At 45.5% G+C, this 27,753-nt stretch overlaps 1 protein-coding gene across 1 annotated transcript in view; it reads left to right on the forward strand.

Moving 5' to 3' along the window:
* The first annotated feature begins 621 nt into the window (after positions 1–621).
* Positions 622–27,753, forward strand: part of LOC126252726 (uncharacterized) — a 452,053-nt gene continuing 424,921 nt past the window's right edge. Inside the window, exons 1-6 of the mRNA XM_049953628.1 lie at positions 622–822; positions 7,530–7,711; positions 10,778–10,922; positions 11,025–11,189; positions 17,694–17,842; positions 22,711–22,924. Coding sequence (XP_049809585.1) covers positions 622–822; positions 7,530–7,711; positions 10,778–10,922; positions 11,025–11,189; positions 17,694–17,842; positions 22,711–22,924 — 1,056 coding nt within the window. The remainder of the gene's footprint in view (positions 823–7,529; positions 7,712–10,777; positions 10,923–11,024; positions 11,190–17,693; positions 17,843–22,710; positions 22,925–27,753) is intronic.

Raw genomic sequence — 27,753 nt, forward strand, 5'->3', positions numbered from 1 at the left:
CTTGGGGGGAGGAAGTGAATAACTGAATTACGGTGTTATTTAAAAAGAGAAGTAGATCTAATGCTGTACATAATTTGGTAACGAACAAAAAAAAAGTAGGGCACTCATTGTAAATAACATTTGCTTGATTTTTTTTTATGTCGCATCTGAACACAGAGTTATTTGCGGTGTTCAAAGTAAATGGGACACCCCGTATAGCGGCCACACGTCTGATTGTGATGTACTAAAGCTGCACCAGTGTAGTGTGGACTTCAGGGTGACGTGCTTGGCCGGCCCGAGTGGCCGAGCGGTTCTAGGCGCTACAGTCTGGAACCGCGCGACCGCTACCGTCGCAGGCTCGAGTCCTGCCTCGGGTGCGGACGTGTGTGCTCTCCTTAGGTTAGTTAGGTTTAAGTAGTTCTAAGTTCTAGGGGACTGATGACCTCAGATGTTGAGTCCCATAGTGCTCAGAGCCATTTGAACCATTTTTTTGACGTGCGTGGGTCTTTGTCGGCAGGTGAGGGCCAGCTGGAGACGGAGGCAGCAGACGCGACGGTGCCGAGCGCGGGCGGCGGGGGCCGGAAGGCCGGCGGCCGGGCCGGGGGCGGCGGGGGCGGCTCGTGCACGCCGACGGGCGCGGCCATGAACGGCGCCGGCGCGGGGGCGGGCTCCACCGCCTCCGACTCGCAGCCCCCGGCGGCGGCCGTCAAAACGGAGCGCCTCAGCCCTCCGGGGCCCTCCACGCCGGGAGGCGGGGGTGGCGGCGGGGGCGGGCCACAGGGCGCCGCCTCCAGCAACAGCAGCACCGCCAGCTCCAACAGCACCAGCAACCAGCACCACCAGGTAGGAACACCTTCCAGCACCACCTGATACCTCACAACCTCTAGCAACTATAATACTTGACTTGCTGTGTTAGACCTGTAACATACGATTATACCTCTTAATGGGGTATATAGTGGCAGCATTTTAAATTCGGTCAATGTAATATATGAAAATGAATATTTGTCTGTTCGTCTTCAAGTGTTTCAACATCAATCATCCGATTATGATGCCCGCCGTCAATGTGGTGCACGTATTGATCTCACAGCGGACTTCTAGTACTCAGCCACACGCAATTGATATCATCAACGTGTACGGACCTGAAGATGGCGTTGACGCAACGTCGAAACTATAACCAAATAAATATGAAATCTTAAGTACAGCTGGAGGAGTTTCATTTTTTATAAAAATTATACCAGCCGATGTCCGACCATCATCCAATTTAAATATGGATGTACGAACATTATGATGGATGGTGGGTAGCTACCACGTCCAGTCGATGAGGGTAAGAATGAAAAGTGGATTACATAAAAGTTTAACTCAGCAAGGTCTGGAGCAGCTTCACTCAAATTTTACTTATATCTGATTCATTGTTTGCGTAATTATTCGCATAAAAATACTGTGGGAGTAGTATACAGCAACCGCTAAGTGTCGGGGTGGTTATGAGGAGTCGTGACATATGAAAATGTTCGATACCGACCGATATTAGAATCAAAACCACAGTTTTCGTGATCGCTAGTGCTATTAGCGACAGTCATGGTGACTTTTAACCCTAAGGGTAGGGGATAGGGGCAGGAGGTGCAAAGAAGGTGTCATATCAGCATACCTCTGTAATGCGCGAAGAAATTTCTACGGAAATTGACACAAGTATCATTCGCTGCCTGGAAAAATTAATTGTGACAGTAAGACGCCCATAGCACCCCTATGGCTGACAGTTTGAGGTGAAAAAGCGTCATATAAGAGCACCACTTAGGAAAGCCTGGAGCAATTTCAACCAGATCTGGTATATACAGGGCTCACTATTTGCTTAGTACGGTGGTACGGGTCTCCCGCATCGTCCCCTACGCTCTGTTACGGAGTATGGGACTTCATCATCACTATTTGCATAAAAATACTGTGGGAGCATGAGAACCCCACTATCTCTACTGGTGGCAGTGACGATGAGCTATTGTTATTTCTTTCCTGTAATTGGCTGACGTGCAATACTTAAAAAGTGTGATACCTCTCATTTTCATTGTTCAGTGCGTCAACCACGTCATGTTTCGGGGCAAAAGATCATGCTACACGGCTGAATACCACAGATACATTTAACGTGCTCTCTAGAGTCGCTTGATGTAAAGCGTCTGCAGTCAGACTGTTGTCAAAGACAGTCCTTCTCTGGAAACCACTCTCGGTTACTGGCAGAATAAGTTGTCTCAGAATTCAGATGAAACTGCAGGATGAAATATGTGTACAAATAAGTATTAAAAGTGTTCATTATATATGACACATACACTGGTGTCCAAAATTAAAGCAGCAAACCGCTATTTCCCCGTCACGTGTCTAATTCACGATATAATCATACAAACTGTCAATCAGATGTCCGTACGATCGTGCTCTGCACGGAAGATGGCATTCCGGCCAACGGACAACTGCGCCAACGATGAATTCAGGGCACCTATGAGACAAGGTAGTGTTTGCTGGGTAGCCCAGCATCCAAGATCGGTGTCTACACAGTCACAGACGGTGCAGTATGGCACAGGGAAGATGCCTACCAGACTCCTTGCGGTGGAGAAACATGGAAAGAAAGGAAGCAGGGCAGTCACAAACTGATGTGAATCGTTCTGTTGTTTCTCGGATGTAGCGATAGTATATAAAAGACCGAAACTGTATTCCAAAGACCAGGGCAGAGCCGACTACGTGTGACTTCAGAAGAAAGGACCGTATTTGAATGTAAGGACAAGACAGTACCGCTTTAGAATTGCACAGCAATTGGCTTGTGAACTGGCAGCATCCACTAAACGTATTGTATCAAGGCAACCTGTGTGCTGAAGGCTCCGGCAGAGTGGCCTTTTTGTCTAACTTGGTACCTGGGCACCGAAACAGTGTGCCGATGCTGTTTTCTCAGACGAGTCCCGATTTAGTCTGGAGAGTGATTCTCAATGGATTCGCATCTGGAGTGGATGTAGAACACCATTTCGGAATTCAAACGTAGCGGAAAGAGACCGATATCGAGGAGGATCCCTAATGGTGTGGGCATGGATTTGTTGACCACTCGAACAGCACTTCTTGAAATTGCACCGGTGAATCGGCAAAGTTTAACTGATGTCAGATATCGTGACGAGATCTTGGACCTCGTTTGCGGTTGTTGCGAGGTGGTGTGGACTCGGACTTCGTATTGATGGACGATAATGCTCGACCTCATAGAGCACAGGTGGCTGATGTTTTCTTGGAAACGGAAAGCACTGCATACTTGGCGTGGTCTGTTCGCTCTCGGATTTGAATGCAGTAGAGCGTGTCTGGGATGCAATAGAGAGAGGCGTGGCATCACGTCAGCATCCACCAACCACTGTCCAAGACCTGCGAGCAGCTCTGCGGCAAGAATGGGCGTTATTGCCTCAACATGAAACGTTGTGAGGCCTGTAATTCTGCCAGGGATGGCCACACCTCATACTGAGCACATTAACCAGTTGTCGGAATGTGTGTGCAAACCCTATAAGTTGGAAAAAACAAAGAACATTTTTGTCTACCATTATGCATGTTGCAGTTGTTTACATTCTGTATTGTTTACATTGTTTCTACTTTACTATCACTTGTTTATACCGCTTTCTGGCAAAATAAACGCAACCTTGCAAAATTGCCATTTGTTGCTTTAATTGTGGACACCAGTAATATATATATATATATATATATATATATATATATATATATATATATCAAAAAGTCAGTATAAATTTGAAAACTTAATAAACCACGGAATAATGTAGATAGAGAGGTAAAAATTCACACACATGCTTGGAATGACATGGGATTTTATAAGAACCAAAAAAAAAAAACCAAGTTCACAAAATGTCCGACAGATGGCGTTGGATAGCAAAACTGCTACCGTGACAGGTGAGAGGTACGCCGATATGTTACAGAATCGCATCATCCCCAGCCTGGCTGATAAACACCTGCTGGAACGTACTATGTTTATGCAGGATGGCGCTCCACGCTATATTGCTAGACGCGTGAAAGATCTCTTGCACGCGTCGTTTGTTGATGATCGTGTGCTCAGCCGCCACTTTCGTCATGCTTGGCCTCCCAGGTCCCCAGACCACCGTCCGTGCGATTATTGGCTTTGGGGTTACCTGAAGTCACAAGTGTATCGTGATCGACCGACATCTCTAGGGATGCTGAAAGATGACATCCGACGCCAATGCCTCACCATAACTACGAACATGCTTTACAGTGCTGTTCACAACATTATTCCTCGACTGCAGCTATTGTTGAGGAATGACGGTGGACATATTGAGCATTTCCTGTGAACATCATCTATGCCTTGTCTTACTCTGTTATGCTAATTATTGCTATTTTGATCAGATGAAGCGCCATCTGTCGGACATTTTTTGAACTTTTGTATTTTTATGGTTCTAACAAAACCCCATGTAATTCCAAGCATGTGTGTCAATTTGTACCACTCTATCTACATTATTCCGTGATTTATTCAGTTTTCAAATTTATACTGACTTTTTGATCACCCCATATATATATATATATATATATATATATATATATATATATATATATATATATATATATATATAGAAAAGGCGTTTGACAGAGTTCAGTGGAACAAGCTGATGGATATCTTGAAGAGGAAAGGAGTAAAAGGAGTAGATTGGAGAGAGAGAGAGAGAGAGAGAGAGAGAGAGAGAGAGAGAGAGAGAGAGAGACGACTGATACAGAATCTATATTTACACCAGAAAGTAAGGATAAGGATTGGAAATGAAATGTCAGAAGGAAGCAGCATTGGACAAGGTGTTAGACAAGGTTGTTGTCTTTCCCCACTGTTGTTTAAGGTATACCTTGAAGAGATTATTGCGAAAAGTTTAGATGGGAAAAGAGGAATATGTATTGGTGGAAAGAGAATAGAATGTATAAGATTTGCTAATGACATGGTATTAGTGGCAGAAAGTGAGCGGACAGTGAATAACATGCTCAAAGATCTGAATGAAGCTTGTGTGGAATATGGGATGCAAATAAACACAGCAAAAACAAAGAGTATGGTCATCAGTAAAAGACGCAGACTGTCCAATATTAAAATAAGACAATCTACTATTAGCCAAGTAAGAGAATTTAAATATCTCGGAAGCACAATAACTGAAGTCTTGAGATGTCACCAGGAGGTGAAAACTCGAATTGCCATAGCGAAGGAGGCATTCAACAGAAAGAGGAGACTCTTATGAGGCAAATTAGGTAAAGGACTAAGGAAAAGGCTTGGCAAATGTTTTGTCTGGAGTGTGGCACTATATGGGGCAGAAACATGGACACTGAGACGAGAGGATGGAAAAAGGTTAGAAGCATTTGAGATGTGGATGTGGAGGAGAATGGAGAGAATAAGCTGAATGGAAAGAGTGAGTAATGAAAGAGTATTGGAAAGGGTTGGTGAGAGAAGATGTCTGCTGAAGGAAAAAGAACTAGTTCGGACATTCATTGAGAAGGGAGTGCTTGCTAGTAGATGCTTTGTGGGAGAAGACTGAGAGGAAGGAGGAGATACAAGGTGATAGACGACATAAAGGGAAGAGGAAATTATGCAGACCTGAAGAAGATGGCAGAAGACCGGACAGCCTGGAGATCTATCATGTGAAAACCTGCCTTTAGGCAGAACACTGATGAATATATATATATACAGGGTGTTTCAAAAATGACCGGTATATTTGAACCGGCAATAAAAACTAAACGAGCAGCGATAGAAATACACCGTTTGTTGCAATATACTTGGGACAACAGTACATTTTCAGGCGGACAAACTTTCGAAATTACAGTAGTTACAATTTTCAACAACAGATGGCGCTGCAAGTGATGCGAAAGATATAGAAGACAACGCAGTCTGTGGGTGCGCCATTCTGTACGTCGTCGTTCTGCTGTAAGCGTGTGCTGTTCACAACGTGCAAGTGTGCTGTAGACAACATGGTTTATTCCTTAGAACAGAGGATTTATCTGGTGTTGGAATTCCACCGCCTAGAACACAGTGTTGTTGCAACAAGACGAGGTTTTCAACGGAGGTTTAATGTAACCAAAGGACGGAAAAGCGATACAATAAAGGATCTGTTTCAAAAATTTCAACGGACTGGGAACGTGACGGATGAACGTGCTGGAAAGGTAGGGCGACCGCGTACGGCAACCACAGAGGGCAACGCGCAGCTAGTGCGGCAGGTGATCCAACAGCGGCCTCGGGTTTCCGTTCGCCGTGTTGCAGCTGCGGTCCAAATGACGCCAACGTCCACGTATCGTCTCATGCGCCAGAGTTTACACCTCTATCCATACAAAATTCAAACGCGGCAACCCCTCAGCGCCGCTACCATTGCTGCACGAGAGACATTCGCTAACGATATAGTGCACAGGATTGATGACGGCGATATGCATGTGGGCAGCATTTGGTTTCCTGACGAAGCTTATTTTTACCTGGACGGCTTCGTCAATAAACAGAACTGGCGCATATGGGGAACCGAAAAGCCCCATGTTGCAGTCCCATCGTCCCTGCATCCTCAAAAAGTACTGGTCTGGGCCGCCATTTCTTCCAAAGGAATCATTGGCCCATTTTTCAGATCCGAAACGATTACTGCATCACGCTATCTGGACATTCTTCGTGAATTTGTGGCGGTACAAACTGCCTTAGACGACACTGCGAACACCTCGTGGTTTATGCAAGATGGTGCCCGGCCACATCGCACGGCCGACGTCTTTAATTTCCTGAATGAATATTTCGATGATCGTGTGATTGCTTTGGGCTATCCGAAACATACAGGAGGCGGCGTGGATTGGCCTCCGTATTCGCCAGACATGAACCCCTGTGACTTCTTTCTGTGGGGACACTTGAAAGACCAGGTGTATCGCGAGAATCCAGAAACAATTGAACAGCTGAAGCAGTACATCTCATCTGCATGTGAAGCCATTCCGCCAGACACGTTGTCAAAGGTTTCGGGTAATTTCATTCAGAGACTACGCCATATTATTGCTACGCATGGTGGATATGTGGAAAATATCGTACTATAGAGTTTCCCTAGACCGCAGCGCCATCTGTTGTTGAAAATTGTAACTACTGTAATTTCGAAAGTTTGTCTGCCTGCAAATGTACTGTTGTCCCAAGCATATTGCAACAAACGGTGTATTTCTATCGCTGCTCGTTTAGTTTTTATTACCGTTTCAAATATACCGGTCATTTTTGAAACACCCTATATATATATATATATATATATATATATATATATATATATATATATATATATATATATAGTGTGTGTGTGTGTGTGAGAGAGAGAGAGAGAGAAATAAATGTGACATATGCGTATACGGGGAAAGCCGCGTGTAAAAAGCTAGTACTTGTGCGAAATCGAATTTTTGTTGGGCCTGGAAGTAGTGAGATAGGCACCCTTTAACTTGGAAAGATTGATGGTAGTAACCATGTGGTAATCTGTATTACCTGTGAGCCCAGTGTGTGCACAGTGTTCGTGACGCCAGCCCGGTGGTGGTGGGGGTGTGTGTTGCAGCCGGGCGCGCCGGACACCAACTCGACGTCGTCCCGCAGCGGCACTCCGGGCTCCTCGTACCCGGGCACGCCGCCAGAGCGAGCCGCGTCGCCGCACCCGCTCAAGACGGAGCACCTGGCCAGGAACTACTCCGACTTCATGCGCTCGCTCGCCGCCAAGTACAACAACGCCAACCCCAACGAGTGAGTACTCCAGCCATCCGTGTTCCGGCCGTGTCGCGCATTCATCCTCCACCTGCGAAGTGTAACAGCGGCGCGCCGCAACTAATCGTGTCTGACGCCACTAAACAGTACACGTGCGACGAACAGAGCTTCGCGCTTGTTTTCTCCCCTTCCTCGACGCACGAAGTCTTGATCGTTATTATAAAGTCGCCATTTCACATCATCTTTCTGAAACCACAATCAGTCACTTACTCGCGTTTCGAATTTTCGAGCCTTAAATTGAACAGGCATAAATCGCATTCATTAGATAGAGATTAACTCTTACACAGAAAAAAACAGCAACCAGCCACTTTTTACAATGCTTCTTATTTATTTAAACAGCGTCGTTACCTGTTTCGAACATAACGGGTTCATCTTCAGATGACTAGTTCAAGAAGATACATTTTACATTACAATACACTTTTTGTTCTCCCAGCCGGGCGCGGTGGTCTAGCGGTTCTAGGCGCTCAGTCCGGAACCGCGCGACTGCTACGGTCGCAGTTTCGAATCCTGCCTCGGGCAAGGATGTGTGTGATGTACTTAGGTTAGTTAGGTTTAAGTAGTTTGAAGTTTGAAGTTAAGTCCCATAGTGCTCAGAGCCATTTGAACCATTTTGAACCAACGTCTATTTAACTGTAATGATGCCTCATAACAATTTTAAATGGTTCAAATGGCTCTGAGCACTATGGGACTTAACATCTTAGGTCATCAGTCCCCTAGAACTTAGAACTAGTTAAACCTAACTAACCTAAGGACATCACACACATCCATGCCCGAGGCAGGATTCGAACCTGCGACCGTACCAGTCGCGCGGTTCCGGACTGCGCGCCTAGAACCGCGAGACCACCGCGGCCGGCCGATTTTAAATGATGCAAATAAATTATTAAAGTGAATCCGCTGCGGGTAAATGTTGACCCATCAAAGTGAATCGGCACCATTACGTTCCAGATAAACTTAATGGCACGGATTTTTCTACATAAGTAACCAAAACATCTTCACTTTAATAAATTGTTTACATCATTTAAAAGCGTTGTGAGGCACAATTAAAGTTAAAAAGACATTGTCTCACATCTTGTTTCGGTTGTAGCGCACCACCACCACCCTAAGGAAATTTCATCATTCGGGAAAACATGAAAGAGTAAGCTAACGTAAAATGTATTTTAACCTGAACTAGGCGTCTGAAGATCAGTCTGTTATGTTCAGAGCCGGGGTGTTATTTAAATAAATTAATAGCATTATAAAAAGTCGCTGGTTGGTGTTTCTTCTATGTAACAGTCAACCTACATTTTTTACACAGCCACGGGCTCAGAATGTCAGTTTTCGACAAAATTGCATCCCTTAGAGTTGCAACGAAAAAAAAAAACACACGGGAACGCGGAAAAACAACTTGACGAAAGGTGCAGGGCGACTTGACAGCGTCCAACGAACGAATCTGAGTACAGGAACTAAGGGTCGCAGTTGCATATTCTTGGCGCTACATAAACATGTCTCAAATCTGACATATGGACATCTTTGCTCAAAATGAAAAGTAATTCCCAGAACATGTCTACGTAAACAAAGTGTCTGGGCTAGCTAATCGTCACGATGAAAACAAGGAAAACTTAAAGCATCACATACACATGTATCGCACTTAGCTGACGTACCATGCAGCACTTCTTTAGAAATGGAAACAACCACCTGCCCATTTTTCATGTTACAATATGTCCAATAAAGGTCAAAGTAAATGAAAAATGAATGTACTTTTTTACACAGACTTATTACCACTTAATTACTATTAGTTTGTTTTCATTCTGGCATAGAACATAACGCTGATGCAGGGATTGGTGTGTCTTCTTCATCTTCAGACTTGAAGATCGTCACATAGCCGCAGTTAATGCTGATGCATGTAACGCTATTAATATGCAACTGCGAGCCACAGTTCTTACACTTAAATTCCATCGTTTTATGCTCTCTTTCTGCCCTACACTTTTAGTCTGATTGTTTTTCCGCCCTCTGTATAATTCTGCGTTTTTTTTTTTAATCCGTTATGCGTTTTGGTGGTTAAGCATCAGCATCAGGTGCAAGGCGTCTTCTACAAGGCTGCTCTTACTGGAAAGCATAGGTGATTTTGCGTAGGAGCATGTGACGCTGCCAAGAGGTTATGTTCTGATTTGCGCTGCTGTTAATTTAGAGAATTAGCCACAAAACGTAAAGGTGTGATGCACCAGCTGGTTTAGAGATATTAAAGGCCATTGCAGTGTAAGTGGAGCAGTGAAATAATCCCGATTTCCAGCGATAGAGTGCAGCACGTCTGTTAAACAATGTTGTTGTTATAGGACAAAGAATTTTTGAACGTTGGTTTCACAAGTACTTTAGTTATTGTCATAAACATTTCAGTATAGAATATGATCATACCTAGAGCCTTTTCATCTACTTGTGAAGAACTTCACAATTTACGCATGTTGTCACCAACTGCGACATAATCGCGTGTACAAACAGTGATCCAATACTGTAAAATGCTTTTTTATTCCAGTCTCTGATCACAAATGACTTCTTTAGACGGTGATCGGTTTCAGTCTGTAATGATCATCTTCAGATCTTTTTTACACCATGTCCTAAAGTGATAAGGCCATAATGGCATCGTCAAAACATATGCATATAATCAGCATAGCATCGTCACATAGATTTAAAATATGGTGTAGATTGGGCCACATCGTCCACATAGTGATTATTGCCAATAAGTTGACAACTTCCAACGGGGTCTGTAGCTCGATGGAAGGTCCAACACACCCACTGGCTACAGTAGCGAGCCAGTGGGTGTGTTGGACCTTCCATCGAGCTGCAGACCCCCTTGAAGATGTCCTCCGCAGACGGGGACGAAACGTTGGGAATTGACACAGAATTCGTCAACCGACCACGGCATAACAGCCCGGATAATTGTAATGGACATTACTTCTGTTAGCAAAAAATTAGTTGTTTGCACGAAAGGCGCGCCTGAATGCGCACAGTGCGTCTGGGCTGTGGCGGACCGCTGATCGGCTGACTGTACTGGTGGTGTTTGCCCGGCAGCTACCTGAGCAGTGCGGCGGCGGCAGCGGCGGCGGCGGCGGCGGCGACGGGCGCGCGCAACGGCTACCTGGACCCGCGCTTCGCGCCCTTCAAGTCGGGCGCCGCCACGCCCTTCGTAGGGCTGATGGCGCCGCTGACGGCGCCCGCCAGCCCGCTGCCCGGCATCAAGGGCGGCGTCGGGCTCGGCGGCGGGCCCGCACCCACCGGCTCCCCCAAGGACGAGCACGGGGGCGGCGGGGGCGGCAAGAAGGGCGGCGCGGGCGCGGGCGGCCCCCCGACGCCGGCGCCGACGCCCGCCCCCGCCACGGACCTGCTCGGCATGTTCCCGCCCATGATCGACATGAGCTCGACGCAGGCGCTGCTCTCCATGGTGCGCTCCGCCAACGCCTCCCAGCTCGAGAACTACCTTAAGGTGCGTGTCCTAATCTTTTCCTGTCCAAACTATTAAAATCTGTATCAAAGGGTTTCATATGTGGGGAGAATGTTACCAAAGCAACTAAAAAAATAGAGTAACATGTTGTTTTGTGTCCGCCCCCGGTAGCTGAGTGGTCAGCGTGACATAATGTCAATCCTAAGGGCCCGGATTCGATTCCCGGCTGGGTCGGAGATTTTCTCCGTTCAGGGACTGGGTGCTGTGTTGTCCTAATCATCACCATTTCATCCCCATCGACGCGCAAGTCGCCGAAGTGGCGTCAAATCGAAAGACTTGCACCAGGCGAACGGTCTACCCGACGGGAGGCCCTAGTCACACGACGTTTTTTATGTTGTTTTGTAGGGCTGGCAACCACATCCAAACTTCGACATTTATCCAAAGAAATTCCGCACTGGCTGTATGAATGATTTTCATTAAATCTGCGACCGGTTTGGCACCACTTATCGGTGCGAACGTTGAACATTGCCCTGTAGCCACTACGTCGCCACGCCCTGTAGCTTATATTGCCTGAGGATGCACAGATAAGTGGTGCGAAACCGGTCGCAGATTTAATAAAAATCACTCATACAGCCAGTGCGGAATTTCTTTGGATAAATGTCTTTCTAAAAATAGAGTACTGCATTGTATTACGAACATGTTTTCAATTTATGTAAAACACACAAGTGGGATTTCTCGGTGCTGTAAAAACGTATCTGATCGGGTTATTTACTTATTGCAGTACAAAAAAATATCAGTTTGAATTAACTTAAACAATACGAAACTAGACTATAAACTTCAAAATAGTGACAAGTCCTTTAACGTCAGCAGGGTCCGTAAAGTTTTACGATGAAATAAACAATAACGCAGCGGTTGTCCACTGTCGCCAAAGATATTGACATATCGATGCTCTTCTGCTACAGAAGAGGTACAGAGACATACCGACGGGTCACTAGTGCACCAATTCAATGGCATAGTGTTTTATGGCTGACGGGACTTTAAATCCTGTCTGGCAAGAAGATGTCAGAAAAACACACACCTGTACCAATTACAACGCGATTTCATAACGTACACTTATTCCAGCGATGAAAGCAATATCATGTCAAAGACCAAAGTTATAAGTACACAGCTCTGAGGAATTCTACGTTTATCTTAATTATGCATTGTGTATCGTAATTTCACGCGTTGTGACACAGTCACAGCAAAAATCTACATTGCTACAGGGAAGATTTTTATATTTATTCCATTTACAGGCAATAATTTTTTACACCAGGTAATTAATTTCGGTGGATGATAACCATCTTTGGTCCTGAGTAAAGACAGTTATTTAATCGTATCGGGCCAACATATGTGTATACAATGCTCTTAATGTAATAAACCAAAGAAGCTCTTCTAACATACATGCTGACTCTCAACGTCATCTTAGACTTTCAGCTGTCGCTATTAATTATGATATGCCCACTATAAACCTATAGAACTTTGTGATCGTCGCACAACGAGATAAAGTTTTATGGGATTAATCGAGTCACACAGAGTATTCTTCAAACTACTTCAAAACTCGAAGCTCTGCTCCTGTACTGTAGTCATCATCAAAAGCATTCGACGTCTCCACATGTCTGAGCACGGTCGAGAACCATTTTTTCTTCATCCCACGACCAAAGGGGGAATGGGCAGGGTAGAGCGATATAGCAGCAACTATATTGCTGCTCTGCTGCTAAATGATAATAAAAATATACAGTTACCTTTTAGAGTGAAAAATATTAAAATAACAGAATTAAAATACAACAAAATTGTTCCTGTTGACGATTTACGATAAAACACATATGGCCGTGATGTGGCTGGTGCTAACATGATGATCATGGTTCTCGTGATGATGATGCGTGAGTGGATCAGGAAGGTGGAGGAGGCATTGGACTCTTGATCTGAGGAAAAGAAATGGCGACTAGAGATATGGCTGTTAGGTGTCAGGGCGCATTTCTCGGTCGCGAAGAGGGGTCTCTAAAAGTTTCATTGGGACAGGATATGTAAGGTGTGGAGGTGGGTAAGATGGCGTATATTGCTGCAGACGCGGCAGTAGATCACAATTGGAGAGGATGTTGGAGAGTATGGGATGTGATTCTTGAAGTTTTCCCGGCGTACTGAATATTCTATGAGGTTTCGGGATTGCAGCCGGGCAATGTTGACTTCTTGCCACAATATTTTGGCTGCCAACCGTCCAGCCATCTTTAGGTGAGTGTCCGCCTCTGGAGTCCGCTAGTTCACGGTGTCGGCTTCATAACAAAAAACTGGCGGTGAAAAGCATGCGGATTGGCGGCCGTTACAGGTGCGTCCTCTGTTGAAATCCGTGCCCTCTACAAATACTGTTCCACCCGTGGTGAGCAGGTGCGTACGTAAAGGTGAAACTACAAGTCCGCCCTCTGTCGGAATGCGCGCCAGTGTCGCTAATAACAAACGTCAGATGTCGCCAGACGATTCATTATGAATAAAATGTCTTCTCTCAGAAGATATTAAAGAGATCACCGTGTGCCAGGCGTAGTCCAGTTGAAAGCTGCCGTCTCGATTGATGAGATTGTGTGCTAGACGAATTTCCACAGATTCTTAAATTACTGAATCCCAAAAGTATCTAGCCGGGGCCAAGATCTTTGTGGCAGAATAGTGTGTCCTGTAGTAATACAATGATCAGCTACGGCAGACTTTTGCTACGAGGGTAATCCAAAAAGTAAGGTCTCCTATTCTTTTATAGGTACATAGACCTGTTTATTTCTACAATGGTTTACGGAAGTTTACAGCTTGAACATTCAGCTATTTTTCGACATAATCACAATTTCTGTCGATGCATTTTTGTAGACGCTTTGGCAGTTTTTGTATTTCCATGTCGTACCTGCTCGCCGCCATTCTGTTCAGAAAGCTATGAACCTCTTCTTTCACCTCGTCGTCGGAGTTGAATCGCTTTGCGGCGAAGTGTTCTTTTAACCCAGGGAACAGGTGATAGTCACTGGGTGCCAAGTGACGACTATAGGATGGGTGGGTGATTATGTTCCACTGAAACTGTTGCAGGGAGCAACGGCTTGTCGAGCGATGTGTGGGCTAGCGTTGTCAGGGAGAATATGTACGCCCTTGCTCAACACTCCTCTTCTCCAGTTCTGAATTGCCCGTTAGAGTTTTTTCAGAGTTTCACAGTACCTGTCAGCGTTAATTGTGGTCCCTGCGATTCAGCTCCGACGACGAGGTGAAAGAAGTGACTACTGTGCTGGTAAACCCCTTACGTTATTTGATTTTCGAACAGCTGAGCAGAACTAAACGTACTCAGACATTTCGCTCTTTACCTATTCTGATCAACACTGAACTGACACTTTTTTTAGCGCAACGCAATCTGACTTTCAATAATCCCTACAAAAGAATGGCCCTGACCAACATTAACCTATACCTTTCACAAATCACTTACCTCACAAAAATCTTCGTTACTCGAACTACTGTAATATAGCGAGCGCCACTACTGCCAGCTAAATAAAAGATTCAGACTACTGAAGGCACTAACTACTGATAGGCATAGTTAGCAGATGAAAGATTTTGATAGAGAACAAACAATGTATTTACCTTAATATTGTTCAAAAGTCATAATATATATATAGCAGTTCAAGACATCCAGTCTTACAAATTTACTGTCTCTGATGGACACACGTCCAGATCATCCGCTCTCAAAACTCCGCCATCTCTCTCCCTACATCCACCACTGCTGGCGGCTCACCTGCAACTACGCAACGCTACGCGCTGTTAATATCTAACTGCCCACTACAATAGAGAATTTTTCAGCAATTTAAACCAGCCACACACTGCACACAGCACAGCCAGTGATTTTCATACAGAGCGCTACTTGGCGTTACCAATATAAAAACCTAAACAGCCTACTTACAGAAGAGGTTCATAACTTTCTGAACAGCATACCGGCGAGCTGGTATGACATAGGCTTACAAAAACTGCGACAGCGTCTACAAAAATGCATCGACAGAAATTTTGGTTATGAAATGATAATTAAATAGACACCCTAGCTGCAAGCAGGCGTTGATGCACTTCATTGGGGACATGCTGAAAATGTGTGCCCCGACCGGGACTCGAACCCGGGATCTCCTGCTTACATGGCAGACGCTCTATCCATCTGAGCCACCGCGAGCACAGAGGATAGTGCGTCTGCAGGGACTTATCCCTTGCACGCTCCCAGTGAGATCCACATTCCCAACATGTCCACAACACTACATTAGGCGCACTACGAATGTAGTGTTGTGGACATGTTGGGAATGTGGATCTCACTGGGAGCGTGCAAGGGATAAGTCCCTGCAGACGCACTATCCTCTGTGCTCGCGGTGGCTCAGATGGATAGAGCGTCTGCCATGTAAGCAGGAGATCCCGGGTTCGAGTCCCGGTCGGGGCACACATTTTCAACATGTCCCCAATGAAGTGTATCAACGCCTGCTTGCAGCTAGGGTGTCTAATTATCATTTCATTTCGAGCAAAGCTGCATGGTCATCGACGGTAACTGTTCTTTCGGGAACAGATACTACCGTTATATATAGTTAACAAAATTTTTGGTTATGTCGAAAAATAGCAAAATGTTCAAGCTGGAAACTTCTGTAAACTATTGTAGAAATAAACAGGCCTATGTAATTATAAAAAGAATAGGAGACATTACTTTTGGGATTACCCTAGTATAAAGCCGACACCGTGGACTAGCAGACTCCAGTGGCGGACACTCGCCTGAAGATGGCTCGACGGTTGCCAGCCGAAATATTGCGGCAAGGAGTCAACATTATCCGGCTGCAATCCCGAAACCTCATAGAACAGATTACGGGATTTGGTCTCCGAATTTACTGCATGTGTTGGTTTGCGAAAATGTTCGAGGAATTTTAAGAAAGATGGGAATGACGTCAACTGTAAACAGTGCATGTAGGGGAGGGAGGGAGGGAGCATGACGCTCTAGAAGTTTGGAAGTTTACCGTCTTACCTCCTTGCCTACGGACGCCAGATGAAAGTTGATGTCAAGCCCTGAATCAAAACTGCGCAACGCATAACTGGGGAGAGGTGCTTGAGAGCGCTACCTAGAGAGCGTGTCCTTTCTGTTCGATACTAGGCAAGGGGCTGGAGGGATCACACGCTGATGTGTGGGTCCCTGCATTCTATAGCTTTTATTTTAAATAAATTCCTTTAACTTGACTTCTTTGTGATTTTTAAGGTATGTTAAAGATTGATGACAATTGATTACCTATTTATTTTAAACATTATCACTCGACTTTACAGCGATAGCAGCAATTGTTTCGGTTTACAGATATTACAATTTTACAACTTATAGCTCGGGTGTATTATATACTAATCTGCACGCACATTTCTACGGCCTAGACGGACTTCCGTTGGCCAAATGTATACCACCAAAGTCTCCCAATATTTTATATGGGACATCCACTATGTGAGGAGGATAACGGGCAAACTGGGGACCAGATACTTTAACACAGGGGGTCAAATTTCCGGAATTAAACGAGCACATCCGTTACCTTACACAATCCGAAGCTGGAAATAAAATAATTAGTACAAATATTCAAATACATCTCTTCCATGCGTGAACATTGAGACAGTCGCACTGAGGGCACATCTGCTCACTTACCCGTCTTCTGTAATACCCCTAGAACATGGCGGGCACCCGGAGGTCTTCCTGGGCCCCGGTGGAGGGGGTGGTCGAACCACTGGGCCGTGACCAACCTCTCCACCCCAAATCTTGTGACACTGGAAAGTCTTTGACTTTTACCTGCCTGTGCTGACACTCTGATCCCCTAGCCAGGAGTAAGGTTGGCACTACCGTACTACAGAACTACTTCCCAACAAAGATTTGGCCACGCTTTACGGAAAGGTGTGAGGAGGATTAGGAAAGTCCATGTGCAGATGCACATCCACGTACAAGAAATGCATAATACACGACACATATAAATACGTATTATGAAGCCTGACACATTTCTTTCCACCCGTCCACATGGGTTCTGTTGCACCCCGCGGCGGGCCGCGTCGTGTAATAAAATTGGCTGCGGAGCCGCCTCTGTTTCTATTCCCTGGTGCGAGTGAGTAGCGAAACCTGCTGCTTATAGAGCGGAAACTACTGTACCGTTTCAAGTTCTACGGCGTGGTAAAATAATGGTGAGGATGAGACAGACAAAACGTTTGTAGGTCCAGAGGATGGTGAAAGGATGTAATCCTCATGTATGGTCTGTTTGTAGTTATAGTAATTTATACCATTTGTCTATTTCGGGCTTTTTATTGGATGGGTAGTAGCTGAATGCTGGCTGGAAACCAGAGTCGCGTTCACCTGTAAAACTGTCTTCCAGAGATTTTCCGGAGAAGTGCAGCCGAGAGGCTGAGTAATTTTACACCATAATTACACTTCTCAGTCATAATAAATTGCAGCTGTAGCCTAAAGCAAATAGCTTCCCTGTTTGTGGCAGAGTCTGACGGTGTGTTGTGTGACAGGGCGCGAGCAGCCGCCGGCCGGCAGAGTCCTCTCCGCTGGACCTGAGTCCAGGCGCCGTGGTACCGCCTCCAGCCAAGAGGCGCGCCTACCACGCCCCCTCCAGGAGCATCGGGGAGAGCCTCTTCGCCTCCAAGGACACGCACAGGCTGTAAGTACACGCAGAGTCTCCTCCACACAAATATACCTACTGCTACATCTACATCTACATTCATACTCCGCAAGCCACCCAACGGTGTGTGGCGGAGGGCACTTTACGTGCCACTGTCATTACCTCCCTTTCCTGTTCCACTCGCGTATGGTTCGCGGGAAGAACGACTGTCTGAAAGCCTCCGTGCGCGCTCTAATCTCTCTAATTTTACATTCGTGATCTCCTCGGGAGGTATAAGTAGGGGGAAGCAATATACTCCATACCTCATCCAGAAACGCACCCTCTCGAAACCTGGACAGCAAGCTACACCGCGATGCAGAGCGCCTCTCTTGCAGAGTCTGCCACTTGAGTTTATTAAACATCTCCGTAAAGCTATCATGGTTACCAAATAACCCTGTGACGAAACGCGCCGCTCTTCTTTGGATCTTCTCTATCTCCTCCGTCAACCCGATCTGGTACGGATCCCACACTGATGAGCAATATTCAAGTATGGGTCGAACGAGTGTTTTGTAAGCCACCTCCTTTGTTGCTGGACTACATTTTCTAAGCACTCTCCCAATGAATCTCAACCTGGTACCCGCCTTACCAACAATTAATTTTATATGATCATTCCACTTCAAATCGTTCCGCACGCATACTCCCAGATATTTTACAGAAGTAACTGCTACCAGTGTTTGTTCCGCTATCATATAATCATACAATAAAGGATCCTTCTTTCTATGTATTCGCAATACATTACATTTGTCTATGTTAAGGGACAGTTGCCACTCCCTGCACCAAGTGCCTATCCGCTGCAGATCTTCCTGCATTTCGCTACACTTTTCTAATGCTGCAACTTCTCTGTATACTACAGCATCATCCGCGAAAAGCCGCATGGAACTTCCGACGCTAACTACTAGGTAATTTATATATATTGTGAAAAGCAATGGTCCCATAACACTCCCCTGTGGCACGCCAGAGGTTACCTTAACGTCTGTAGACGTCTCTCCATTGATAACAACATGCTGTGTTCTGTTTGCTAAAAACTCTTCAATCCAGCCACACAGCTGGTCTGATATTCCGTAGGCTCTTACTTTGTTTATCAGGCGACAGTGCGGAACTGTATCGAACGCCTTCCGTAAGTCAAGAAAAATAGCATCTACCTGGGAGCCTGTATCTAATATTTTCTGGGTCTCATGAACAAATAACGCGAGTTGGGTCTCACACGATCGCTGTTTCCGGAATCCATGTTGATTCCTACATAGTAGATTCTGGGTTTCCAAAAACGACATGATACTCGAGCAAAAAACATGTTCTAAAATTCTACAACAGATCGACGTCAGAGATATAGATCTATAGTTTTGCGCATCTGCTCGACGACCCTTCTTGAAGACTGGGACTACCTGTGCTCTCTTCCAATCATTTGGAACCCTCCGTTCCTCTAGAGACTTGCGGTACACGGCTGTTAGAAGGGGGGCACGTTCTTTCGCGTAGTCTGTGTAGAATCGAATTGGTATCCCCTCAGGTCCAGTGGACTTTCCTCTGTTGAGTGATTCCAGTTGCTTTTCTATTCCTTGGACACTTATTTGGCTGATACTTCCTCCCTACGCCATCTAGATCATCGCCCACAAAACATTTGTGTTCCCAGTGTGTTGTCCTCAGCCCCGAAAACTGGTTTGTTGCACCTCCTTCCACCAGTATATCCCGGGAAATCCTCTTCATAATTACTGCAAGATCATTCCATCTGAACCTGCTTATTGTACTGAAGCCCTGGCCCGTCTCTACAATTTTTACCTCGCACACGTCTCACCATCAGCGGACTGGCTATTCCTTAATGCCTCGGTTTGTATCACTCCCTGCGGTGCAGTTGGTTCTCCACCAGCACTCTAGACACTGTATTGTCTGAAGAATGCGTTCACAATCAAGTTGACATTTACTTATTGATGAACTCTGTTCGTGGGCGAAGAATTCTTTGTCCAGAACCTTGACTCACTGTGGCTTGAATAACTCAGTTTCTCCATGTTGGGTGATACGTTTCTTTCAGTTTGGATGACATCTATTTAGAGGAGCCCTTTACCAAAACTGCTGTTCGGTAGTTTCGGTGCAGGACATAAATGACGTAGCAAATGGTAGGATTATCGGTAATTAAGTCGGGTGATGCTGAGTGAATTAGATTAGGAAATGAGACACTTAGAGTTGTAAAGGAGTTTTGCTATTTGGGGAGCAAAATAACTGATGATGGTCGAAGTAGATAAGATATAAAATGTAGACAGGCAATGGCAAGGAAAGCATTTCTGAAGAAGAGAAATTTGTTAACATCGAGTATAGGTTAAAGTGTCAGGAAGTCATTTCTGAAAGTATTTGTATGGAGTGTAGCCGTGTGTGGAAGTGAAACGTGGACGATAAATAGTTTGGACACGAAGAGAATAGAAGCTTTCGAAATGTGGTGCTACAGAAGGATGCTGAAGATTAGATGGGTAGATCACATAACTAACGAGGAAGTATTGAATAGGATTGGGGAGAAGAGAAGTTTGTTGGCACAACTTGACTAGAAGAAGGGATCGGTTGGTAGGACATCTTCTGAGGCATGAAGGGATCACCAGTTTAGTATTGGAGGGCAGCGTGGAGGGTAAAAATCGTAGAGGGAGACAAAGAGATGAATACACTAAGCAGATTCAGAAGGATGCAGATTGCAGTAGGTGCTGGGAGATGAAGAAGCTTGCACAGGATAGAGTAGCGTGGAGAGCTGCATCAAACTAGTCTCAGGACTGAAGCTCACAACAACACAACATCGGTAATACTGGTAGGGAAAGAAACACAAATGAATGTCTGTAGAGGAACTACTCGCCGATGACTTCTCTTTGTTTTTCGTTTGTTTGTTTTGCACATAATTAGTCCTGCACATGATTCGGTGTTAGTCCATTCTGTATTATATAAATTGCATTTTATAAGTAAAAATTAGTCTACTCGCGTTACTGCTGCGCATTTATATAACCAAAACAATCACTTTTGATACAAGTACAGTTTACATGCACAGATATATCTACATAATTATTGTTGTTATTTTGTACTCAATAGACGGTCTTTTTCATGATCAAAGACAACAATTCGTAAGTGTGGAAGTTCCTTAGAAATAACAAGCATGTTTTATATAAGCTCGACGAAGTATTGAAGTGTCGTTTGATATGTTTTTGTTTTGCATTTTTATTTTACCTATTTTTAGGAAATTGCATTTTCTGTTGCTATATGTTAAATCTATATTGTTTTCTGTATTTTTACTAGACAGCCCTCTACTTCAAGTCAAAAATCAACAGTTTTCGAATAAAACCTGGACTAAATATTAACAATTTCAGTTTTGCTACAAATACTGTTTATTTTTAAGTATTAGACAGGAGGACAACTATGTAGAACAAAAACGTTCCTTAGGTTGCCCAGCTCTTTATGTATTCTCGCTCAGTTTCTAGGCGGTTCATCCCTTCACGTTTTTATGGGAATCTAATACGACGCTGATCGTTTCTAATAATTCTACGGAATTTCCGAAAATTGCATACAACTCCTGTCAGCCAAAGCACTTACGGTGAAAACGCAGGAGCTCTAAAACAAGATGTTCAGAGCACCTCAGCCCTTTAAATATGTAATACCTCCCATAGTACATCTGTTGACCACTTAACTAAAATATGTACAGATTTAAAATTACTAAAATCCAGCCACAGCCTATGCCCAAAACTTACAAAAGAACTAACCCCCACACATACAAGGCAATAGTAGAAGAGAAACAGATTACAAACAGTTACACTACAGTATCCTGCGCGTCTGTGTGTTTGTGTTCAAATGGTTCAAATGGTTCTGAGCACTATGGGACTTAACTTCTGAGGTCATCAGGCCCCTAGAACTTAGAACTACTTAAACCTGACTAACGTAAGAACATCACACAAATCCATGCCCGAGGCAGGATTCGAACCTGCGACCGTAGCGGTCGCGCGGTTCCGGACTGAAGCGCCTAGAACCGCTCGGCCACTCCGGCCGGCTGTGTTTGTGTGAGCAAAGAGAGAGAGAGAGAGAGAGAGAGAGAGAGAGAGAGAGAGAGAGAGAGTTAAGATTTGGGACGAAATGCTGGCCGTTGTGGCCGAGCGGTTGTAGGCGCTTCAGTCTGGAACCGCGCTGCTGCTACGGTCGCACGTTCGAATCCTGCCTCGGGCATGGATGTGTCTGATGTCGTTAGGTTTAAGTAGTATAGGGGCCTGATCACCTCATATGTTTAGTCTCATAGTGTTCAGAGCCATTTTGGGACGAAATGATATGAAAACAAGTGAGCGTCGACAGATACAAGACACACTGTGTTCTGCGAAATGCAAAAAACTAATTTGCGAGTGGAGTTTCACAGAGACATGAATCGTGTTTCTCTGTGCATTTCTACAACAGAGGAACACGGAGATGAGAATGGATATATCCGAAATATCCGTAAGTAATAGCAAAATATACTTGCGATTTTTTTTTTCACGCAAGAAAACTACGCATGTAGATACAGTGGTGAGTTAATTGGTCAGCCCAACTCAAGAGTATTATTTAGTAGCAGACGACGTAGTGCTAGTGTGCAACAATGTAAAGAGGGTCCTGCAGAACTAATAGCGTAGAAAATAAGGTAATAACCGTAACAGACCAATAAACTGTTTTCGGTCTGGACCGGTTTCAACAGTTAGTACTTGTAACGTCTATGCACTTTACAGAAGCTGAGGTGCTGAAACTTGTTTGAGCATTTGCAAACAACAAATGTTTGCATAACAGATAGGTTCTGAATTCCCATAACTGTCGGAAGAGTTGGCTTCCCCATTGATCAGTTTGTACGGCTGATGTGGCTGGTGGTGTGACACGGCCTGTTGGTTGCGCAGGCGCCGGCTGGGCAGCGTGTCGCCGAAGCCGCGGCCCCCGGCGCCGCCCCCCGCCGCCCCCGCGGCCGGGTCCCGCGTGCTGCCCTGCCCCTCGCTGTGCGGCGCCGCCTCCGCCGCCACGTGCGCCCCCGACGCCGCCGCCACTGCCACCTGGAGCGTCGACGACGTGGCCGCCTTCGTCGGCTCCATCGACCTGTGCGCCGAATACGCGCAGGTAAGTGGCCAGCCGCTGCCGTGTTAAACTTCCGCACTAGGGGGACATAAGCCGGAACATTTTACACGGGTCTGCATGGTACAAAGGAGGGTACCGCTGTTGCAATGGAGCTTATTAAGGTCATCGTTAGGAATAACCAGGTGCTCTAAATGGGTAGAGACTGTGTCGCAGAAGCAAAGAAAAAAGCGTAACAGGTTTAAAAGAACACAAACCTCTAAGACTGGACTGTCAGTTACTGCAATGTTTATGGAATCACAGAACGGAATTGGATTAATTCCAATGCGGTAAAGGAGCATCGCACAACATCCGCGATTGAATCTCATGTGGCATAGAGGGTGTCCCACCTAACTTTACCACCTCAATTATTTCTGAAATCAAACCCCAAGATGCTACTCCAGGCGAGTGTAAAATGAAAGTTCGCAACGGAACATAATAAACGCTAAAATGAAGATGTGGCCCTGTCTGACTACCCCCAGAAGCACATCTTAGGATGTCTTAATTCTATAAATTACAATCTATACATAAATGAATGATGAAGGCAACTAATACTAGTAAATGATAAACGTTGTTGTTCAATATATACTTATTATGGATTAAAATCAACCCTTTAAGTACAGTTGTCTATATTTCCTAAGTAAAATTATTGATCAATTGCCCAACTATGCCCCTTATTATGACTGCGCGGTCTAATATCAATAACGCGAAATGACTGACATCATCTACGTACCAAACACTAGAAGACACTACTTTCAAAGATGATCTACGGTGGTGTGGAACCTCAGTGGGAATAAACTAGCGTGATCACAGCTGTTCAGCTTTTATTGTCCTGATAAGCCGAAGCAATTAGCAATATCACAGTATGTACTGCGTCCGGTTCGTCGGAGTGATGGTTCTCGTCCGCGTCTGCGACGATGGAAGAACTCCAGCCGAAAGTAAACTCTTTCAAACACTAGGACGGCAGAAGGCGGTCCTCTGACTAATATACTCTAATACTGTCTTCTCTCTGCGTTCTACAAACGAGAAACGCGAACTCCCAACCACAAGGACGGAGTTCAGATAACGTCTGAACATAACTATAGGCAGAGGAAGTGCTCTCAATTACTGAACGACTTCCAACCCGGAGGTGAAGTCCAGAATCGTAAGGTTCGCAGCAGTACAGTGCCTAACAGTTCTAACTATAAACTCTCCTGAGAGCAAAGACAGCAAGTCCGTCTGTACCAACAAAGCTCATATCGAGCGACCGTCACACACGGGCGCTCACAACAGAAGACCTCGTCTCTCCAGCGCTGGCTTCCCAGCAAGGTTCGGCTCCCCATCATCGTAATACCGAAAACGAATCATATTCCCGAAACCACGGAATATTCTCCCTCTCTTCAGATTCTTCCGAACGCCGACCAACCATATTTTAGTCTTTTGTCGTCCAACGCGGAAAGTTTGCGAGGCAAAACCTATACTTGTAGAATGGTACGCTTCTGAGTAATACACTCCTGGAAATTGAAATAAGAACACCGTGAATTCATTGTCCCAGGAAGGGGAAACTTTATTGACACATTCCTGGGGTCAGATACATCACATGATCACACTGACAGAACCACAGGCACATAGACACAGGCAACAGAGCATGCACAATGTCGGCACTAGTACAGTGTATATCCACCTTTCGCAGCAATGCAGGCTGCTATTCTCCCATGGAGACGATCGTAGAGATGCTGGATGTAGTCCTGTGGAACGGCTTGCCATGCCATTTCCACCTGGCGCCTCAGTTGGACCAGCGTTCGTGCTGGACGTGCAGACCGCGTGAGACGACGCTTCATCCAGTCCCAAACATGCCCAATGGGGGACAGATCCGGAGATCTTGCTGGCCAGGGTAGTTGACTTACACCTTCTAGAGCACGTTGGGTGGCACGGGATACATGCGGACGTGCATTGTCCTGTTGGAACAGCAAGTTCCCTTGCCGGTCTAGGAATGGTAGAACGATGGGTTCGATGACGGTTTGGATGTACCGTGCACTATTCAGTGTCCCCTCGACGATCACCAGTGGTGTACGGCCAGTGTAGGAGATCGCTCCCCACACCGTGATGCCGGGTGTTGGCCCTGTGTGCCTCGGTCGTATGCAGTCCTGATTGTGGCGCTCACCTGCACGGCGCCAAACACACATACGACCATCATTGGCACCAAGGCAGAAGCGACTCTCATCGCTGAAGACGACACGTCTCCATTCGTCCCTCCATTCACGCCTGTCGCGACACCACTGGAGGCGGGCTGCACGATGTTGGGGCGAATGGTCCTCGCCGATACCCCAGGAGCAACAGTGTCCCTAATTTGCTGGGAAGTGGCGGTGCGGTCCCCTACGGCACTGCGTAGGATCCTACGGTCTTGGCGTGCATCCGTGCGTCGCTGCGGTCCGGTCCCAGGTCGACGGGCACGTGCACCTTCCGCCGACCACTGGCGACAACATCGATGTACTGTGGAGACCTCACGCCCCACGTGTTGAGCAATTCGGCGGTACGTCCACCCGGCCTCCCGCATGCCCACTATACGCTATCGCTCAAAGTCCGTCAACTGCACATACGGTTCACGTCCACGCTGTCGCGGCATGCTACCAGTGTTAAAGACTGCGATGGAGCTCCGTATGCCACGGCAAACTGGCTGACACTGACGGCGGCGGTGCACAAATGCTGCGCAGCTAGCGCCATTCGACGGCCAACACCGCGGTTCCCGGTGTGTCCGCTGTGCCGTGCGTGTGATCATTGCTTGTACAGCCCTCTCGCAGTGTCCGGAGCAAGTATGGTGGGTCTGACACACCGGTGTCAATGTGTTCTTCTTTCCATTTCCAGGAGTGTAAAAATCCTTGGAAACAACCCATCCTGTGTAGTTTCCGAGGTGCCGCTTCTTCGTTGCTGCGTCCAAGATTTTCAGCTTTCGGAAGTATTATCCGGTTATCCTTCCGGCCCCTACTACAATAGCGGCCGGCCGTCACCCTATTGTGCTCCAGAGCTCAGGTGCCACGACGTCCGTCTGGCTACTTCCTGTGTTTAAGCAGGACCAACACAGCGGTGAGGGCCTTCCACCCAGAGCTTGAGTTCTGCCTGCTGTTTCATCTCCACTGGTGTTCCAACCTCTACTAGCATAGGCAATCATTCATTACGCCGTTTATATTATAAAGACACTCCGTCACTTTTTCATGCAATAAGCGTTAACAATTATTTACAAGACGTACGTTACAATTTCAGTCTCCTTTATATATTCATATATACGATATACTACGTATCGAATAATACCTAATGTGTTTGTAGATCACGGCAAAGTATGTGGAAGAGTGCTTATAAGGTGCGAAATTATAGCCACCTTACAAAACAAAATGTAAAAAAAATGCAATTTACCCTGGATGCACCTATGTCAGGTGGCTACACATTGGGGAAGTATACACATTCTGTAAATGTAAACAAATGTTACTTTCAACATAAAATTACGTTTTTTTTTTCAATTAGGACATGTATATTTTCTGTGAAAATGAAAAGTAGAGGTACAGTTAGTGATGGCAGACATAGTTTCATTTCTATAAACTTTATACCATTTGGAGTACTAAGACTTTAAGTAATGGAGACATTCCAACAGTTTCTGCAGTAATGCTGTAATACCGTAACAAGGGTTGCCTGATGTAGGCAATCCTTGCTCTGCGCATTACGACAGAAACTGTGGTGCAGTCGTCTTCTTTCTAAATCTTCGTATTTCAGAAGGTACGAGGTTTACAACAATGAAAATAAGGGTGCTGTCACCAGCTGTGCCTACAGTTTTCATTTCTGTAAAAAAAAAGAACATACTTGTCACTTTAAAAAAGTTAACTTTGTGTTGAAAGTGAAGTTCGTTTACATTTGTGGATTGTGCATTCCTGCCCACTGTGAGTGCCCTTAAGGTAGTGCATCCCTGGCCTATTGCAGTTTTCGCATTTTGTTTCGTTTCGAAAACATATGAGGTGGTCAGAGTTAGGATATCTAGTGGATATCAGCCTATGGGCAGACTAACGTCATGAAGCCTGGTTCTACGTGGAGTAACAAGCTGATCACAGATATAACACCAGAACCTGAATAAATGAGATACGTTTCAGTCCTCTTGACGTTGTTGGAAGTCTTTCTGTATGGCCAGATGTTACAATATTGAAGACGAAAGTTTGAAGGCGAGCAGAGTTCCGGATATTGTGGTCTCTTTAGCAAGATCTACACTGGCGTCTAAGGACGAAGGTAATTTCCACGTGACGTGTCACTGCCAAGTAACAAATCTCGATGAAACTTGGACCTGCTACAGTGCAGTACAGTACAGTACAGTACAGAAGGTACTTCAAAGAAATACGCGAGGAGACGAACAGAAATGATGATAAAAAAATACAATAATTACTCCGAAGTCAATGGTTTAATAGAGTGTGTGATCACCACAGACGACCATGGATGCTGTGCACACACCTGGCCCCATAACTAGTAATAAATTCTGTGGTAAGACGTTTCATTCCTCCACCAACTGGTGACAACTCCTGGCTGGTCGTTTGAGCATGTGGCAGTTCTGCAGTACGTTTCCCCAACATATTCCGCATGCGCTCGACGGGATTTGAGTCGGGGAAACGGGCGGGCCAATCCATTCGCCCGATATCCTCTCGTTCCAAGATTTTGAGGTCAGTACGCTCAGGTAGCAATATGCCTTCCTACATTATAACATCTGGGCCATCCAAACGATCAACATTATTCCTGGGTGTATCACGTGTTCCCACCTCTAGCTATATGAGGGTACGTCCAGCATAATCGAACACGAGCGTTTTGGTAGTCCAGGCGTTATG

The sequence above is a fragment of the Schistocerca nitens genome, chromosome 4 (genome assembly GCF_023898315.1).
Source record: "Schistocerca nitens isolate TAMUIC-IGC-003100 chromosome 4, iqSchNite1.1, whole genome shotgun sequence".
NCBI classification, from domain to species: Eukaryota; Metazoa; Arthropoda; class Insecta; order Orthoptera; family Acrididae; genus Schistocerca; species Schistocerca nitens.